General features: G+C 40.1%; 1 protein-coding gene and 1 long non-coding RNA gene across 2 annotated transcripts in view; both read right to left on the reverse strand.

The window, feature by feature from the left end:
- Positions 1–865: 865 nt before the first annotated feature.
- bcl2a (BCL2 apoptosis regulator a) overlaps positions 866–18,788 on the reverse strand; it is a 66,986-nt gene continuing 49,063 nt past the window's right edge. The window contains exon 2 of the mRNA XM_056249171.1: positions 866–2,552. Within this exon, the coding sequence (XP_056105146.1) occupies positions 2,421–2,552 (132 nt within the window). The 3' untranslated portion in view covers positions 866–2,420. The remainder of the gene's footprint in view (positions 2,553–18,788) is intronic.
- LOC130084033 (uncharacterized) lies at positions 18,107–18,550 on the reverse strand. Its single transcript, XR_008806889.1, has 2 exons — positions 18,408–18,550; positions 18,107–18,320 (listed from the first exon to the last, which is right to left on the reverse strand). It is a non-coding gene; the product is annotated as an uncharacterized LOC130084033 (long non-coding RNA).

The raw sequence follows: 18,788 nt of genomic DNA on the forward strand, positions 1-18,788 counted from the left end.
CAACTCCACACCCTGTTGTCTTACATTGCTAGATCTTTAGCAGCTAAAGTAAAATGATCTTACAGTGTGAGTCCTAAAAACTCGCTTTAACATATTCTGATACAGTCCTGCACCACCCGATAAAGGGTGCATCAATATACACTATTAGATAGCGAATGTTTAATCTGTACCATTACACACTCGAGAGAGCTGTGTTGATAGACTAGATAAAGTCGATCCTGACATGGATCCTTAGTTAGAGAATTGACTAGAATGAAAATGAGACTGTGAGGGAAAGAAGTACAGTTTGTTTATGTTATACTCTTGCATACTAATGGCTGTTTAGCCAACAAAATACTGAAATGTCTTTCTGAAAAATTCCAGTCAACAAAAAAAAAAAACTCCAGAAATCTTAACTTAGATATACTATATACTATTCATCCTTCACAGCCTCTTTTTCGTTCACGCCACATTAACTGTTCACTCTGAATGAAGTCTGTAGACACAGTATCAGAGTTGTGCTCCATTTGGAATTGAATTGAGAAAGCTTTTAAATTTAATTTCTGAATTTTAATGAAATAAGGTAAGAATTAAATGAATTTTAAATAAAAATTCTTAAGTTTAATCATTAACTAAGAACTTTGAATGTTGGCTTGACAGCATTGTTTGAAAGTAATGCGATTATTTGCTGAATATCTTTGAATTGCAATTTAGTAAATTCATCTTCCTGTTATTCTAAGTAAAATTCGAATTCTGTGGGGCATGGCTAACTCAATTAAAATTAAAAACTTATGAATTGAAAGGATGCCCATCCTGTATTTTTGCTCAACCTTGTGCTTTATATGTAAATAATTCTCTCCCTGACACAGAGACAGAGAGCGCTAAATCTACACCAGTGACTGTAATGGACATCTGAGGGGGAAAAGACATTAGGAAAAGCTGGTGTCGCAGTCTCTTCCTGTGAATGAGAAATCAACCCTCCCAGTGGAACACACTGGGCACTTGTGGTATATCACTGGATGAGATTCTCTCTGGGGCGGAAGTTACAGAAGACGGATCGGATTTCTTTGGTTGTTGGGGCATCCGAAAATCTACAGCTCACAAGGTGCCTGAAATCTACCATGCAAGAAAGATAACATTGGAGGGGCGACGAGGAGGGGAAAGTGATACACCTGGGCCATGAATTACATAGTCCGTTGTGTTCAGAGTCTTTTCAAAGCCCCGCTGGCCTGCATGCCTATCATGCCAGCCTGAATGAACTTCTGTTCCCAGCTGCCACCTGTCCGTTTCATCTGCAGACGCACATACACACCTGGCTTGGCTGGACACAACTGGCGGGTCGCCCGCGTTCTCCACCAGAACACAGCCAAGTCCAGCTCTCTCAACGCAATCTATTTACAGATGTACACACACACTTACACTACATGTACACAGACTTAACACATACACAATACCCTCGAAAATGGAATTTACCATCAGAATTGCTCTTTTAACGCATTTTGCACCAATCAAACCAAAACAAAAAAATAAAAGGGAAACCCAAAAGAAGTAAAACTTCCAGTCTTTACATTCAAGAAGGGGCGATTTGGGTCAGACAACTCCGCGACCCATGCTGGGTGAGATCACATCATGATATCCGCTTCGGTTTGGTTGTTGGCATGTTCTTTGTGCTCACCAAACAGTAAGACACGGAGCAAACCAAAGAGGAACTTTTTAATGAGGAATACTCAACATCTGTTGGTTTGACGGGAGATCTCAAGAGGTCCATCCAATGGAGTGAGAGACAGAAATAAACAAAAACATACAAAACACCCCGAATCAACAAAGTAGAGGTGGGTGGCCGAGTTCAAAATGCCATCATGCAATAAAGTAGCTTAAAGATCCTCTTTTTCCACACATGCAAAAAGTGGAGAAGTTATTTACATTCACGCCGGCACACTTTCTTATTTTCCTCTCTCTTTTTTTTGATTCATGCTACAAAATGCCAAAAAACCTGATATCAAAATGTCAAAAAAGCACAATCTTAAGTTTAAAAATCTCTTTGTACTCGTTTCATACATAAGAAACAAACTTTAAAGATAAAACGTCCATATGAAGTATGTGAGCATGTGTTTGTGTGTGCACGTGTTTTGTGTGTCAATCTCTGTGTGAGCGCAACTGTACATGGCAGTGACGAGCATCATGGTTAAAGTGTGGGAGCGTTCCTGCGAGTCCTCATTCTGTATTCTTTTTCTTTGTGTTTTCTTCACTCCAGAGAGGGTGAAAGAGCGTGAGCGCCGTAGCTCCCGTGGCTGGAGGGGCATCGGATCAGTGGCGGCCTTTGAAGGGCACTGGTGCCGGGCTTAGCGGGGCAGTGTGGCGCTGAGAGATGCTTTGATAAGCTGAAGAGGAGAGACAGGCAGAGAAAGTGAGATGGATTGGCTGAGAGACCTGCAGGGCTGTCACTTCTGAGCGAAAAAGGCGATGGTCACTCCTGCCAAGCCCAGCGCCGCCAATCCAAGCACTTTCGTTAGGTACGACAATGGATGGAACATAGAGTCTCTCTGCTGACCGTACATCTCCACAAAGGCATCCTGAAAGAAAAAGAAAGCAGAACATTAGGAACAGACATAGGGGTGAAATGATTATAAACATGCTAAATTCAAAGTCACATTCTCCATTGCTCCACTGCAAAAGGGAAAATGCAAAAAAACATGGACAATAGATGCCAACACCTAGACTAAAGATTGGAAAAACTCGACTTTGGAATATTTGACTCTGGTTGGTCAACTGCAGCATTTTGCAGTCTAATATTTTTGTGGAATGACCTCTAAACTGTATTTTCACTGTATTAACTATGATAATTAAAAAAGAGCATTCATCTGAAATAGATTTTTTTTTGTAACAATGTAAACGGTCACTTTTGATCAACCTAATGCATCCTGATTATAAGTAAAAAAAAAAAAGAAGAAGAAAAAAAAGTAAATCTTACTGACCCCAAACTTTTTAAATATGCCAACAGTAAGATATAAAATATTGAAAATAAAATATACACATAAAACCTAGATATTTTATGCATGTGTATATAGTTAAATAAAATTACTGGGTAATCATTGGATTATCAGTTAGCAAATTAATCATTAGTTCCAGCCCTAATTCTGGCAAAAGACAATGTGGCAACAAATCTAAAGCACACAACATAATGTCACACATTCAGTGTCTGATAGAAGGTCTGTAACGTGTCTAATTGCCATGTATAGGGGAAATGATGTGTTTTCGCAGGGGGGTTTGAAACGAGCGCAACCCTCCTCTTTAACAGACACCCCACATCTGTGTAGCCAAATTCCTTCGGGACACCGTCCAGCCCAGAGAGAGAAACCCGTTGAAAGATAGAGAGAAAGAGGGGGCAGGCACAAAGAAGACAGCTCAAATCCATAACATTGAGCCCGGCTCCCTGTGAGCCCACTCACAGAGGAAGGGAAGGAGGAAATAGGGAAATAAAGGAAGAAGAGCGTATAAGACAGGGTCTCTGTGCCAGGGCTTCCACTGTCTCATCACTCCTACGCACAACTGCGTTTCCTTCTCCAGCCAGACTCGCTGCAGACTAACTAAAGCGTCTTTCACGCATTTGGAGAGCTGAAATCCTACACTCAAACATAAATACTTATCTGCATTTGGCACAAGGAAATGACAGAGTTCATCCCCCTCCTGTTTATAAGGAAATAATTAGGTTCTTTCCCCCAGAGCGGGCGGTGTAAATGAACAGTGTACAGACAAAATGAGGGACAGCCCCTTTCGAAAGAAACTTCCAGGAGAATTCAAAGCCGTAGGTCATGAATGCGACAAAACATTGCTGATGCAATCGAATGATACCATCGATTTCTCTCCATCTTCAGGCTGTTGGCGAAGCTGCGTGAGCTATTGGCCCCCTGCGTAAACAAGAAGGTGTTTGTGAACGTGTGAATGTGTGTTTGCATTTACGTGTACGTAGGTGTGAGTGTGTCTCTGTTGGTGTTTTTGGGTTTAATCACAAGACCCCCAGCAGCATCCACCCATGCACTCCTGTTTGAAACCCTCTGCGTGTGTTGGAATGTGAGCAAGAAAATGTGTGCTAAAATTATAGCTGGGAACAGAGTTTAACAGACAGTCCACAGTTAATAACAAAAATAACTAAAACACTGATCGTGTTTACTGCACTACTGTTCACTGAACCTAATAAATCCTACTGAAACATACTGTCTGGTCACTTATGAGCCAGTTTGTTTTAGTGAATCAAACGCATAGCTTGACCGATGTAGTCTGATTCCCAAACAGATGTCTCTCATGAGATGGTCATGTTAGTGAATTACCTATAGCTTGTACCGTGTAGTCTGTTTCCCGAATGAACGGCTCTTAGCCGGTTCTTTTCAGTTAATCAAGTTTTGGTCCATTGAAGTCTGAAATATTTGGCAACAGACTGCTGAGTGCAATCAATACAATAAGAATTGCATGCCTATTTCCAAATATTTCTTCTCCAAAAATCATTAATGAAACTGTTAAGAATCCGGAATCGCTAAGAGGAATCGGATCCAGAATCGTAAAAATTCCTTTTGATTTCCAACCTCAGCTGAAACATGAGTGTGTATTTCTCTTCTGATTCTTGATCTCCAGATCCCCATGCAGCGCGCAGTTCCCTACTCAATAAGTAAAGCTGTGGTTTTATTGTGGCTGACAGCGGTGCATGATCATCCTGCAGGCGCTGCTTGGGTCCGGGCTGGCCCAGCGAGGGGGCCGCCCTATGCCCAACTGTTTGAATTACATTATTCTGTGTTTCACGGGCAAGAGAACTACAATTGAAAAGAGAGTGAGAAAGCAGTGCAACGCGGCCTATTGTGAATTACCAGCACATGCTGAGACACAGAGCATTTGAATCCAGAAACATCAGATAAAACTAACCGTGACTTGACAGGTATACAGGGATAGAGAAAGACATGGTGAGCAGATTTCTCTCAGGCATTTAAAATTAAAATATGCTGATGAAACACAGAGCACTAACTGTGTAAAAGTCCATTGATTTGAGTTATGAAACAAAACGTCTTGAAGCTACAATATGTAAGATTTGTGTAATAAAATTTCCAAAACTCACTTGCACAGTGTGATATATTTCCTGCAGTTGTGTACTTACAATATCCCAAAAGTTCCGAAAGATTTTTAATTTCAGAGAAATTCCAATTATTAAATAATGGCTCGTCCATTTTCACTTGTCGCCTGTCAAGTACGTAATACCCGCGTTATCCCTGTTTCCGCTCGTGCTGCCACAGTAACCATGGCGACAGACATGGACAACTGCGTTACTTCTAGCGGCACGCACAAGCTGTTGTTGTTTCGTTCAAACATTATGGACCATGGCAAGCAGACTTTGGGACAAAAGGAGAAATAAAACGAGGATAACAGCGTGGCGTTTTCGAGATGCCGAGAGCTCCACGTCCGTGACAAACTTCGACTTGACAGAGAAGCGACTCTTGCATGTACTTTATTAGACAGGTGACTCTCAATGACTCTCTCTCAAAATTAGTTGTAAAAGTTTTAATGACACACCCATAGAGACACCCACTTGTTGCCACCTACTGGAATAAGATGTAACCTGCAGAAAGAGTCACTGAAAAAGTCCCCAAACTAATGGAGACTGACAGAATGTCTGCAACCCATAAACAGTCAATCAAATTCAAGGACCGGAATTAATACATATATTCAGAAAAGATAGTAAAGCATAACATGATAAAAAAGATTACTATTTTAAATAAATGCTGTACTTTTGATCTTTCTATTTATTAAATAATCCTCAAAAAAATTCAACTCTGTTACCACTAAAATATAAAGAGGAAATGTTAACAATAAAAAAAATGTTACATGAGCACCAAATCAACGTATTAAAATGATTTCGAATGAATTCTAATGATTCATATTAAAATATATAAAAATAGGAAAAAGTTATAATGTTTGTAAAAATGTAATAATATTCCACAATGTTACTGTTTTCAAGTATTTTTGCAGACTTGAGCAAAGGAGACTTATCAGAAATATTAAATAATATTACCAACCCCAAACTTTTGAACAGTAGTGTGTTTGTGTGTGTGTGTGTGTGTGTGTGTGTGTGTGTAACCAAACAATAGCCAAAAAATACAATGTGACGAGACATGCGGAGGATAAAAAGGTGGAATCAAACTTGGATTTGGACCAAGCAATCAAACCTGATGCCATCTGCGTCTACAAGGGAGGTACAGAACTCTAGGTGTGCACATCCTCTAACAACAAGAAATCTGAGCAAATAACAAATCGCATTCCAAAAATGATCAATCTGCTATGATCTATTGGCCGGTGGAGAAGTGACTTTTTCTTTTTTTTCTTGCTGCACTGATGTCACGGTTTATTCCCCTTTGTAGCGAGTATATTTATATTTGTATAAGTATATTTAACCATGACACAAAAACCAGGCTCAACATTTGTTTGCACCACTAACAATGGCTGCCATCCTTATTATCAGGAGGAAAACTCCTCACTATCTCTTAAGACATTTCCGCTGCTCTCGTTCTCTCTCTCTCTCTCTCTCTCTCTCTCTCTCTCTCTCTCTCTCTCTCTCTCTCTCTCTCTCTCTCTCTCTCTTATCTATCCATCGTATCCGTCTCTCTCGCTTTTTTTCTGTTTCTGTCTGTCTGTCTGTGCAGGCTATAAGAGCACCTGGCACAGAGAAACGATGAGAGGAAAGGAGGGAGGGAGGGAGGGAGGAATGGAGGTGACAGATATGACTAAAAGAGGGGTATAACAATAGCACAAAATGGGCTCACAATACATCCTAATAGGAGCCACAGGAATTAGTGCCAGTGGAGATGTCAAACCCGGGCAGCCTGCTCAGGATGAGATGTCATCTTGGGGCATGTCTGGCTGCTGCCGATGTGATGAGGGCATAAATGAAAGCCCTGGCTGCCCCATCAGCGGTGGAGGTGACAGGACCAGGCTGGGAGGTGTTGACGGCCACGTGTACACATCCCTGTTTGCTCTCGTTTTTTCTCCCGCATTGGTAAACATCCTCATTAGTGGAGCTTCCGCCCTGTGTTTGAACAGACTCTTTCTGTTTGCCTAAGGCCTTTGTAAATGGCCTCCAAAAAGCAGCCCCTTATACACACAGGTACTGGCAGGCGCGAGCAGATGCAAGGTGATTATCGCTGTTGTATTCTAACTCGGTAATCATGCGATCAAAGTGCAGCAAATGCACGAACGATGTCCAACGGCTCACAGCTACAAACGGCTGTGAAATGAAGTTTTTGCTCGGAGTCCGCCTCTTCCTCCATCTCTATTTCTGTCCTTCCTGTGGAGTGTCGGTCAGACGCAACAGTGTCTTGGCACTCTGTTTAAACCAAAGCACCTTTGTGGCCCCTAATGCCCACGGAAAGGAACTAAGCATTGGGTGCCAACGGTCTAACAGAACCCTGCAGGACTTCCTGTGGTGGAGGAGGTTTGGAGTAGTGTGTTGCAATTGTAGGATGGAAATGAAAGTCGGTTAATGAGATCAAATTCAAATATGAAAAACATGGACAAAGAGGCCTGGCAGGAATCGACAGTGCGAGCGTTTCACTCAGATTTGCCACTAAAAAGATGTGTGCAAACTGTAAAGGTGTGTATGACTACGAACTGTCAAATGTTTTTAGGAGCATGTGTGCAAAGAAAAAAACAATTTTTTGATCAATTTTCATTGCGCCCCTAAAGTTTTTTAATGTGCTCAGTGCTCTTAAATTTATCAATTTAGGAGCCCATGTGTTCCTTGGGGAAAAAAAGTAAGTGTCAAGAAGACTTCCTAGCTGAATGCATGAATGGAGGTTTGCAGACGGGCAGCTTTTACAGCCTTGTAAGGCAATCACCAGTTGCTCAGGACTAAGTTCCGCGTCAAGTGCGCCAGTGTCATCGCATCCTCAGATTGAGCATGAGTCCAAGAGATGAGCTAATGCAGAAACAGCTGACCCTCTTCACCTTGAAGGAGGAAGAGATAGAGTTCCATTACTTCTCCTTTTAAGAAAGCATGCATGCATATGGAGTTATTCCGCCAAGTGTCTTATCGCTAAGGAACTTTGCTATGACTTCTGTGATCACAATAAACATCCGATCTCATGAATTTTAAAATGGAACTTATTCAGTCAGCAAAGCGCCGATGCTTCCTTCCTCATACATCATTCAGTGACACAAGTGTCTGCGGCTGTCGTGCTAGTAATGCCATAAACCACAGGACAAATGAGATCATAAGAGGGATCCCTCCAGCAACTTTCCATGATGGACAGCAGAATGACAACTGAAATTAAGACATAATAGACATAAAGAGTATGTCTATTAATATGTACTGTATATAGTTCAGTTTAAAACCAAATTATATTTAAGTAATAAAACGTTTGTGGATTAAACTGTAAATATTTCAGTATGAATTTTAGCAGATATTAAACTTTAGCAGGAGTCAAATAGGGTCAAATTGGAGTTTTAGGTTTGACAAAAATATCTTTAAAATTGAAAAAAATATATTTTTTCTTTACTATACACAACCATTCGAAAGTTTGGTGTCGGTAGGATTTATTGCCGCTTTTGAAAGACATAACTTATATGCTCACCAAGGCACCATCTATTTGATCAAAACTACAGCAAAAACAGTAATGTTTAGGCCTATAATAGCGGTCATTTCTTCCTGTTATGGCAAAGCAGATTTTTCAGCAGCGAGGAATATTTTTGCCTTTTTCGCTCACACATGCACATGCACACACACGGGAAACACAACAGGGATTCGTTTAATTTAAATGCATATTAAACACGCGCAGCGGAACTGACCCGTGAATGTGAATCAGCCATGTTTGTCAGACTTTTCAATCAGAACACCACAGACTTAATAAATCATCAGACTAGAAAAACAAATCCTGCATAACTAGAGGGAAGAACCTGCCGTCTGCCACAGATTGTGAACAGACCCACACATTTTTATATTCATTATAAATGAGATCGTGGTTATGATCAACAGCAACGCCCAAAGAGCATCTCATCCCTCACGAACAGAGCTTGGCTGTTTCGTGTTCGATAGTATAACAGGATCAAGAAGCCATAAGCGGCTGAAATTGCAGAGCTTAGCAGTAAGAAAAGGAAACATTTTTACCACGAAACCTAGTTGAGACACAGATAAGATGCTGATGGGACTCTCTGCCAGCTCAGTTCCTTATTAGACAAGGCGGTCAGTGCTGAAATGGCATCTGACCCTGACCAAAGCCCAGATGCCAGTGTGTGGTCATCCTCCAGTGCTCAGCAAATGAAAACCATCAGGACTGAGAAATGGTGCTAATGTGGAGCTGAAGAGGAAGATTGCACCTTGACCTTGTAATCTGATGCATCAGAAAAAAGGTAAAGCTCTCCATTAAACTGACATTGCACTGAAAGAGACAAGGCTATGTCTCCAGGCTCTGGGCCTCCTATATTTAACAGCATTATTCATGCCCCCCTCTTTCATGCATCTTTCTCCCTCTCTCTCTCTCTCGTTTACATATTCTCTCTCTACCAGACATTTGCTATCAAATTATTTTATATACAGTGCCTGGAGCAGGTTTCATCATTCACTTTTTAAATCTTATCTGGTTAAATCTATTGCCACCAAAAAGAGAATATTGATTTTTGGTAGAACAATGGCAAAGTAAACAGCCAGACAAAGTAGGGTATAAAAATCCCTGATACTGATATATAATAATAAATACACCTGATAAATGTAAGTATTTTGAAATATAAAATGTAGACAACTATGGTTATTTTAAAGACAATGTGTTGCAATAACTGTACAACGTAATGTGCTCAGGATTAGTTCACCCAAAACTGAAAATGATGTCATTATTTACACACCCTCATGTCAAACCCGTTTAACTTAACTTTAATTATTCTGTGGAACACAAATGGAGATTTTTTTTAAAGACTTGAACTGGTACCTCCTTCTAGAATTAACAAAGACAGACTGAGCTCAGACTCAAACTAAGAATGAATCAAATTTTTCAAATGATTCATTGAAAATATTAGACTCAAAAAATGATTTGATCAATTGGAAATCACTCTTCCTCACATGAATGTGCCAATGACATATTTTTTTTTTTTTTTTTGAAAAATGATCTAAAGTCTGTACCTAAACCAGCTATAATATGACTTGTAAATTGGAATATATCTCAAAAAACATATGGACAACTTGTATGTGTTTAGAAGCTTTTATTGTAAATGACAAGAGTGTACAAATGTTAAAAATCCACATTTGTCTTCCACAGAAGTCACCATCTCTTTACTCAAAACACATCCACATCTGTTACTCGCTTCACAGATATTCTGTTTAGTTGCTGTTCATAAACACATTTGCCAGAAGTAAAACAACTGCCTTTATTGATTTACAGATCTACTTTTTGCATTCGATGGGGGGAAAAATGGGTTGCTACTGTAGTTCCTCCCAGCATAGATGCTTTCCAAATGTTGATGAAAACCTGTTCCGTTGCGACAAAACACAAGTGAATACGCTCTATCCGTTTCAAACTGCTTATCCAGGACAAAACATTTCCTCTTTTTTCCCAGTACTCTTCAGGGCCAGCGGGGGGTTTATGAAGAGTGAGGTACGCTGGGATTCAGATCACAGGCCCCATGGCTTCCACATCAAAGTGAAGCCTCTGGTTTACATAAACGTAAGCTAGTGGTTCTGCGTTCCCTAATTCACTGTCTGATTCTGTCTGTGTGATGTGGCACCCTGGGGACTCGACCGCTGAATAGGACCACAGGGGCCCCTGCAGTCACTGCTAGTCCAACCCAACTGTGTCGAGTGGTGAAACTCACCTACTCTGTGTTCGCCTAATGACTGCATATTACTTTCTAAAAACAGCCCTATCGTAACTAATTAGATGGAATCCATGTCTCTTTTTAGCTCAGGTTGGGTGGAAAATTGGGGGGCCCTGTTCTGTTTTAGTGGTACAGTATTATACTTAATATCGTACATTAGGCAAGGCAAGTTTATTTGTATAGCACATTTCATACACTATGGCAATTCAAAGTGCTTTACAGAAAGGAATGAAAATGATCACAAAATAAAAGCAAGGAAAATTAAAACAGTTATAAAAGAAATTAAAAGAGATATATGGTACAGTTATAAAATGAATTAAAAGAAAAAAAGATGATACATAGATAAACTTCTCATCTGGCAAAACAGTATCATATTTTTCACACCTCCCAGCTTTACTGCGAGATTTTCCCATGGGGATTATTACAGTCTGTGGTGTTCTTGTGGCGCGACTAAGAAATCTATTGGACGTCTCCGATGGACCCGATTTTCCCCTAAAATCGGACAGGAGGAGCTCTAGGACTGACTCACAGGGTAACCTCGGGTTCACTGCCCCATCAGTCCGCACCCTAAAAACCCATTTGTTTGGAAGCTCTAGGAATAGAATCAATCCAGTCCGCACCCCTCAGAACCTCGAGTTTAATTACACATCAAACTCACAACTCCACCACAGACCCAGGTCATGGTTTCATCTCTCAAGTTCCCCAATTAAGTAATTTATGTTTGTCTCTTACCCAATTCTCAGTGACATTTGAGTTTAGTTTAGAATCAAAAGGAGGAATACAGTGCAATCAGTCGGACATACAGTGGATACAGTTATAAAAAGAATTAAAAGAGTACCGTAATAAGATTATACATAAATAAACTTCTCTCATCTCTCTTACCCAATTCTCAGTGCCATTTGAGTTCAGTTTAGAATAAAAAGGAGCTAAACAGATGTGTTTTGAGTCTGGATTTGAATGTGACTACAGTAGGAGCACATCTGATCTCCTCTGGAAGCTGGTTCCAGCTGCGGCTGGCATATAGCTAAAAGCAGACTCTCCATGCTTAGAGTGAACCCTTGGTATTTCTAGCTGATGTGATCCTAATGATCTGAGTGATCTGTTAGGTTTATATTTAGTGAGTATGTCTGCAATGTATTGAGGTCCTAGGCCATTGAGTGATTTATATACCAGTAATAATACTTTAAAATCAATCCTAAATGTAACTGGGAGCCAGTGTAAAGACCTGAGGACTGGTGTGATATGTTCATATTTTCTGGTTCTGCTCAGAATACTAGCGTTCTGTATGAGCTGCAACTGTCTTATGGTCTTTTTGCAACAAAAATGGCTAATATTTTAAAATACTTTAGAATACTTCAAATATTTTAAAATACCAAAGTGCTTTATAACATTTCATTATCCTCTCTTTTTATTTGGAACTTAAACCAAATGATAAGATAGCGCCTCCTCTAAATGATCATTGGATGAGCCACATTTGAAGCTCTTGTAAAATATTTTTTTGCTGCATGTGTTTGTGTCCATGTAAAAATGACATAAGGCTGAAGCGGTCCACTGATAGCCCCACAAGTATACAGTATCTATTGTTATATAAAACGGTAAGGCAAAATTACTACATATGAAATGAAATAATGAACTTGAAAGATTAATGATTTCTAAATTACAATGATATATATGATCTGACGCATTATATCAACTTGATTCTAGGAGTGACGTCCAATTCGGTCCAGTTGCTGTATATCATTTTTTATCTCTTGATAAAAGTGTAATGTAGCATCTAGCAAACGCAAGTCATCTGTGATCCCTCAGAAGGGTTTGTTTCACTTGCCTTATTTAGCTGTGTGGTGTTTTCTGGCATTCCTCTATCATAAACAGCCACTCTTGTGTGAACGGAGTGATCTTCATTTTCCCAGGCTGTTTTCATATCTAAAGCCTGCTAGTTCATCCACTCTCATGCTTCATGAGAAAAAAATGATCTTATGAGAGGATAGAAGTCAGACATGATGTTGCATAAGGGTAATTGTGATTGTGCCACATCAAGAAAATTTGGCTACCGTAAAGATCAGTGACAGATGTCACATTGCAAAGAATTTTCTTTATTTTTATTTTGGTGCAATGTTGCACCTAAAGGCTGTTTCTGAGACTACTACCAGGTCTGATATAAACCACTACAATATAAACACTTCAATTGTAAAATCAAGTTACTATATTTTCTACATAACCAAGCATGTTGTAAAATGTTGGGGGGAAAGCATGGAATGAATGTGAACGTAAAAGCGGTTAGTTTTACAGAAGTATTCAATGAGAACATGTTTTTTTCTCATGGGTAGAAATACTAAAGGCCGCTCATCATGACACGCTGACACAATGATCATGTTTCTGAAATTACTCAACAAATTCAAAAACATGACTCTTTTACATGCTATAATAAATCTGACAAACGCAGCATTTCATTAACATATTACATGTTAAAGCTATGAACTTGTGCTTTGTGCAAGTATGCATCAAAATTGAGTAGTAGTGCTCATGTGAGCCATGATAGTTTGAATCTTGCTTGCAACCCTAAAGGGTTAGTTCACCCAAAAATGAAAATTCTGTAATCAATTACTCACCCTCATGTCGCTCAAAACCCGTAAGACCTTTGTTCATCTTCGGAACACAACTTAAGATATATTTAATGAAATCTGAGTGCTTTCTGACCCCAGAGAGACTGCAATGTAATCACCACTTTCAATGCCCAGAAAGATAGTAAAGATATCATTAAAATAGTCCGTGTGACTATAGTGTAGAATTACAAACCTGCGCACATATTTTCAAAAGCACATAAGAATCAATTCTGAATGTGCATGTGAACGTCGTCAGCGTTAATCACAGGTTCGCGTTTAAAGTCTGATCATTTCGACGGAGGTGAATCAATCAAAATTAACTTTAGCTGGAAATAACATTATTCAAGAACCGCTATAAAACCAAAACAATCTCTGTTACCTTAAATTATGTTTATCTCTGTAAAGCTGCTTTGAAACAATCCATTGTTAAAAGCGCTATATAAATGAAGATGACTTGACTTGACTTGACTAGTGGTTCAATAAAAAAAAATTGAAGCGACCAAAAAAAAAAAAAAAAACTTTTCAACATTTCTTCTCATTAAAGCTGCAGTCTGTAGCTTTTTCCCTTTTTGTCACCATCTTTGTTCGAAATCTGTAACTGCAGTGATTCGCGGAATTATCATCTTTACGTGGGTTGTAAATCGGCATGAAACAGCGCGGAAGAACACAGTGTTTTGAGGCGAGTGGTGCTGTCAGTCACCGCGCTGTGTGGATACTGTCATTCAGAATCACAGATTCACTTTTTGAAAGCTTGACCAACATAAGAATTTTCACCGGAAAATGTCTTCTGAACAAGTAAGTAACATCCATTTTTGTTCTGATCAACTAAGGGGGGAAAAGCATTCGACATGATAAGCTTCGTTAGATTTAATCAGCGCGATTTACAGCAACCGTGCAAATCATAGCCTACTTTGTTCTCAAATTGTTCATGTTAACAACATCAGCATTGCGTGACTAACGTTATTTAATGTGTTTTATGATTACCTGTGTAGTTCAGAATTCACATTCTTCATAATAGCTAAACGAGAAAGGCACAACAAAGGAAACTCCATAACTGTGTGAATTAAGAAAACGTACTGTTACACGATTGAACTGTTGAAATGTCTTACTTGTTCAGCAGAAAAAGCTGTCTCTTCTTCCGTTTCGAACCCCTTCGGGAGTTCACGCACCTTTCAAAAGCCCCACCGATGTGTATCCTTGCGTTCGCATGAGACGGTTTCTTTCTCTTTCCACCTTAAATCCGAAGTACGAAGTCTTTTGGGTTTTATAACTGGTTAATCTCCAGTTGACACTGATGATTGTTGTTTGGATCTTTCTGGATCCGCCATAAGTTTAATCATGTAAAGTGCTGCGAGAAAAGCCTATCTCTACATCTCCTCACGCGCAGTATAGCCGGCTAGTCGAAACTCCTTCTTTATGTGTATGGGTGTGACGTAATGACGCAAAGACATGCTCGAATTTCCCGCGAAAAACCCACCAGTACCACTGGAATTAAAATCATTGTTACAAGCTAACCGTTTTGAATCTAGCTATGGCAAGCAGATAGTTTTGAACACTGGCTGAAGATGTTTTTTTTTTTTTTATAATTAATTTGGATTATTTTTAACTTAAAAAAGTTACGGACAGCAGCTTTAATGGCAGAATTTTCATACAATTGACAATTAGCATACAGTTTGGATTGGCGGTATGGGTCCGTTCTGGGCGAGAACTCTCTGCGCATCCATGCAGCCTAGCATGGATAAGAGCACCAATAACCCCCCTTAGGGTAGACAGAACAGAACCAGCATGAATGTATGCAGATATAATTAATTCAAGATTTTAAAGTACAACATAATTCGAGAATTTATTCTGATTCAAGGGGAATCAGAATTCAAAATCCTGACTGGGCGAGAGGAGGAGCTGGGGATGGAGGAGGGTAATTAGCTCCTGAGAAACGCGATAGCTGCTGATAATACTGAAGGAGCTTATATGTATACAGTGATAGGCGTCGTGTTCCTATAGGTAGACGTGGATCAGCTGAGAGTCAGCTGATGCGAGCTTGACTAACGTGACCTGCCAGAACTGACGCAACGCTTGATTTTTGGGTGAACTAACCCTTTAGACCAAGTGTTACGTCCCTGTGGTTCCGCGTATGTGTTTTCTTTTGGTTTCTCTTTCTCTGCTATCACCTTCTTAGGTGTGCGTCCTCACTCATCTGCTGTTGGCTGGGAGAGATGTCAATCATCATTACATCGTGACGTCATCTCCTTCCCGCCGCCTATCAAGTTCAACACTCGAGTTTAAAGGGAAGCGGGAGAGGAACGCATGTCGGCTTGCTTTCTTTTCTGTCGCTTTGCTTGCCGCCTTTGTGTTTATTTTCCGTTACAGATATTGTCCTGTTGTTTTTTCTTTCTGCCATGACGGCGTGTTTTGAGATTACCAAGTGTAATGTGTTCTGCCATGACGGCGTGTTTTGAGATTACCAAGTGTAATGTGTTTTGCCATGACGGCGTGTTCTGAGATTGCTAAGAGTAATGTGTTCTGCCATGATGGCGTGTTTTGAGGTTACCAAGAGAAATTCGGACAGGTAATATGTCACGTGACGTACACAAAGCAACACTTAGCAAACTCGATGTATACAAACCCCAGGTAGGGAAGTGAACGCCACCCATGGATGTTTTGTTATTAGTTAGAACAGCTAGAGAGGGCGCTTAGGCGCTGAAGATTACTGTCTTTTCTTTTCTTTTTGTTATTAGTTAGTAAGAGGTTGGGACTAGATAGTCGGAGTTTGTTTTGTTTCTTTCTTTTATTTGGCGTCACTATTTATGTCCTTATTCTCTTGGGTTGTTTATTTTTTTGAACTCTCAATCTGTTTATATTTTGTTTATTTTCTTGGTGTCCACAAATATATTTATCATCATTATTATTATTGTCCATCTTTTGCATTTACACTTCAAGTACAATAAACCGTACTTTATTTTCTTTCATAATACTTTGTTGTGTCGTCTCTTGCCACCTTAAATACACCATCTTCTGGTCACGACCTCAATGTTGCCCCTTTAAAGACCTTTTGTCTAAGGGTGCGTAACATTTAATGGGGGCTCGTCCGGGATCTTTAATCCCAAGTTAATTTAGTTGTGATCAGTTGTATGTGTGTATGCTAGTGGTGAGTGACGTTACGTTAGTTTGGCGGCATATTCATGCAGAGTAGTATTTTTGTACTCGTTTGCTGGTTGTGCATCATGGAAATGTTTAGCTTGCAGAAGTTCATTGCCAACCCGTCTTTTGAACAGATTAGTTCATGTAAGAAGCAAGATTTAGTGCTGATAGCTGATCACTATCAGGTTGTTGTGAGTAGACAAGCTCTTAAGAGTGAGATAAAAAGTAAGTTGATACAACGTTTAAAAGAGATCAATGTTCTTCCTATGTCAAATGCCGTGGGTGATGAGGAGGCTAGCGGAGGTGTTGGTGTGAGTGACGTTGCAGTGGCACATCGCAGTTTTGTGGATGATGAGGATAAGCGGAGCGGTAGAGCTGATGCTGAGGCGGAGGTGAGAGCCGAGGCTAAGGCCGGCTTGCCACCGTTTGATCCATTCTCTCCCAGTTCTGTTGATTCGAGAGACGGCGCGCGACTGAAAGTCCGCTTAGCCCGTTTACAATATGAGGCGCAGGAGAAAGCCGAGGCACGTCAAGCTGAGATAAATCTGCGTTTGGAAGTACGCAGGCTTGAAATTGAGGCTGAGACTCAGGTAAAGCTGCGACAGCTCGATCTGGACGCGATGCAGATCACTGCCAGTTCGGCTGCGCAGTTGAATCCAGGTCCGGTCTCTGATGTTCCTCCGCGGTCTGATTCATCCCAGGTAAGATTTGACATAAGTAAGCACATTGTCTTAGTTCCTCAGTTCAGAGAATCAGAGGTGGATTCTTATTTCACTGCATTTGAACGCATAGCTACTTCTCTTCATTGGCCTAAAGACGTCTGGTCTCTGTTATTACAGTGTAAATTGATTGGAAAAGCTCAAGAGGTTTGTTCTACTTTATCTCTAGAAGAAAGTTTAAAATATGACTTTATGAAAGCTTCGATACTTCGTGCTTATGAGTTAGTCCCAGAGGCTTATCGGCAGAAGTTTCGAGGGCATAAAAAAAAATTCGGCACAGACATTCGTGGAATTTGCAAGAGACAAAGGAATTTTATTTGACAAGTGGTGCACAGCTAGCAAAGTGAGTGACTTTAATGAGTTAAGAGAACTTGTACTGCTCGAAGAGTTCAAAGGGTGTTTGCCTGATCGTGTTGTGGTCTATCTAAATGAACAGAAGGTAACTTCGTTGTCTCACGCAGCCGTGTTAGCGGATGAATTTGTTTTAACCCACAAAAATGTTTTTTCACTTGCACGTTCAGAGAGGTCACAGCCTGCTCCTGTGCAAACCCAAACGTTTCGTTTTAAAAACAGTCCACCTCGTGCTAGAGAGGATCGAGAATGTTTTTATTGTCACAAACAAGGACATGTGATCGCAGATTGTTTGACGTTAAAACGCAAGCAGCAGCCTAAAAGCGTAGGGTTTGTGAAAACTGTTAAGCCGACTGTTAGTGTGCCTAATGTGAGGAAAATTGATGACAGTTATCAACCTTTTATCTTGAAAGGGTTAATTTCTTTAAACGGAAATTGTGACGACCAGAAAGAAATAAGAATGCTCAGAGACACCGGTGCAATGCAATCTTTTATTGTGGCAGATAGATTACCATTGTCTGAGGACACTTTCTGTGGCTCAAGTGTGATAGTTCAGGGCATTGACATGAGTTGTATAACTGTGCCATTACATCGTATACATTTACAGAGTGAGTTATGTACGGGATTTGTAAGAGTGGCGGTACGTCCTTCTCTTCCTGTTCAGGGCGTTGATTTTATCCTTGGAAATGATCTAGCTGGAGGAAAAATCTTGCCTGTGTTAGAAGTTCTTGCAAAACCAGATGTGTGTAGTCAATCAGATGATGTGTCACATACTTACCCTGAAGTTTTTCCCGCATGCGCTGTCACTCGCGCTCAGTCGCGTAAAGTGGGTGATATGGTGGATTTGTCTGACTCTGTTTTTATCCCTCTTCTTGCTGGTGACGAATCATTGTGCACTGTTACGTCATCAAAAATAGATAAATCACAGTCAGAGAAAATGAGAGAAAATGTGTCTGACGCACCAGAATTGAAAATGTCCGTGTCACGAGAGAAAATTATTTCTGCACAGAAAGAAGATAAATCTCTCATTACTGCTTTTAATTCTGCTGTCTCTCTTGAGGTAGCTAAAAGTCAGAAAGTTGCTTATTTTCTTGAGAATGAGTTATTGATGAGAAAGTGGTGTTCTAGCACAAACGATTCAGATTGGAATGTTGTGTAT

Source organism: Rhinichthys klamathensis, unplaced genomic scaffold (assembly GCF_029890125.1).
Source record: "Rhinichthys klamathensis goyatoka isolate OS25496 unplaced genomic scaffold, OSU_Roscu_1.1 h1tg000059l_1, whole genome shotgun sequence".
Lineage (NCBI taxonomy): Eukaryota > Metazoa > Chordata > Actinopteri > Cypriniformes > Leuciscidae > Rhinichthys > Rhinichthys klamathensis.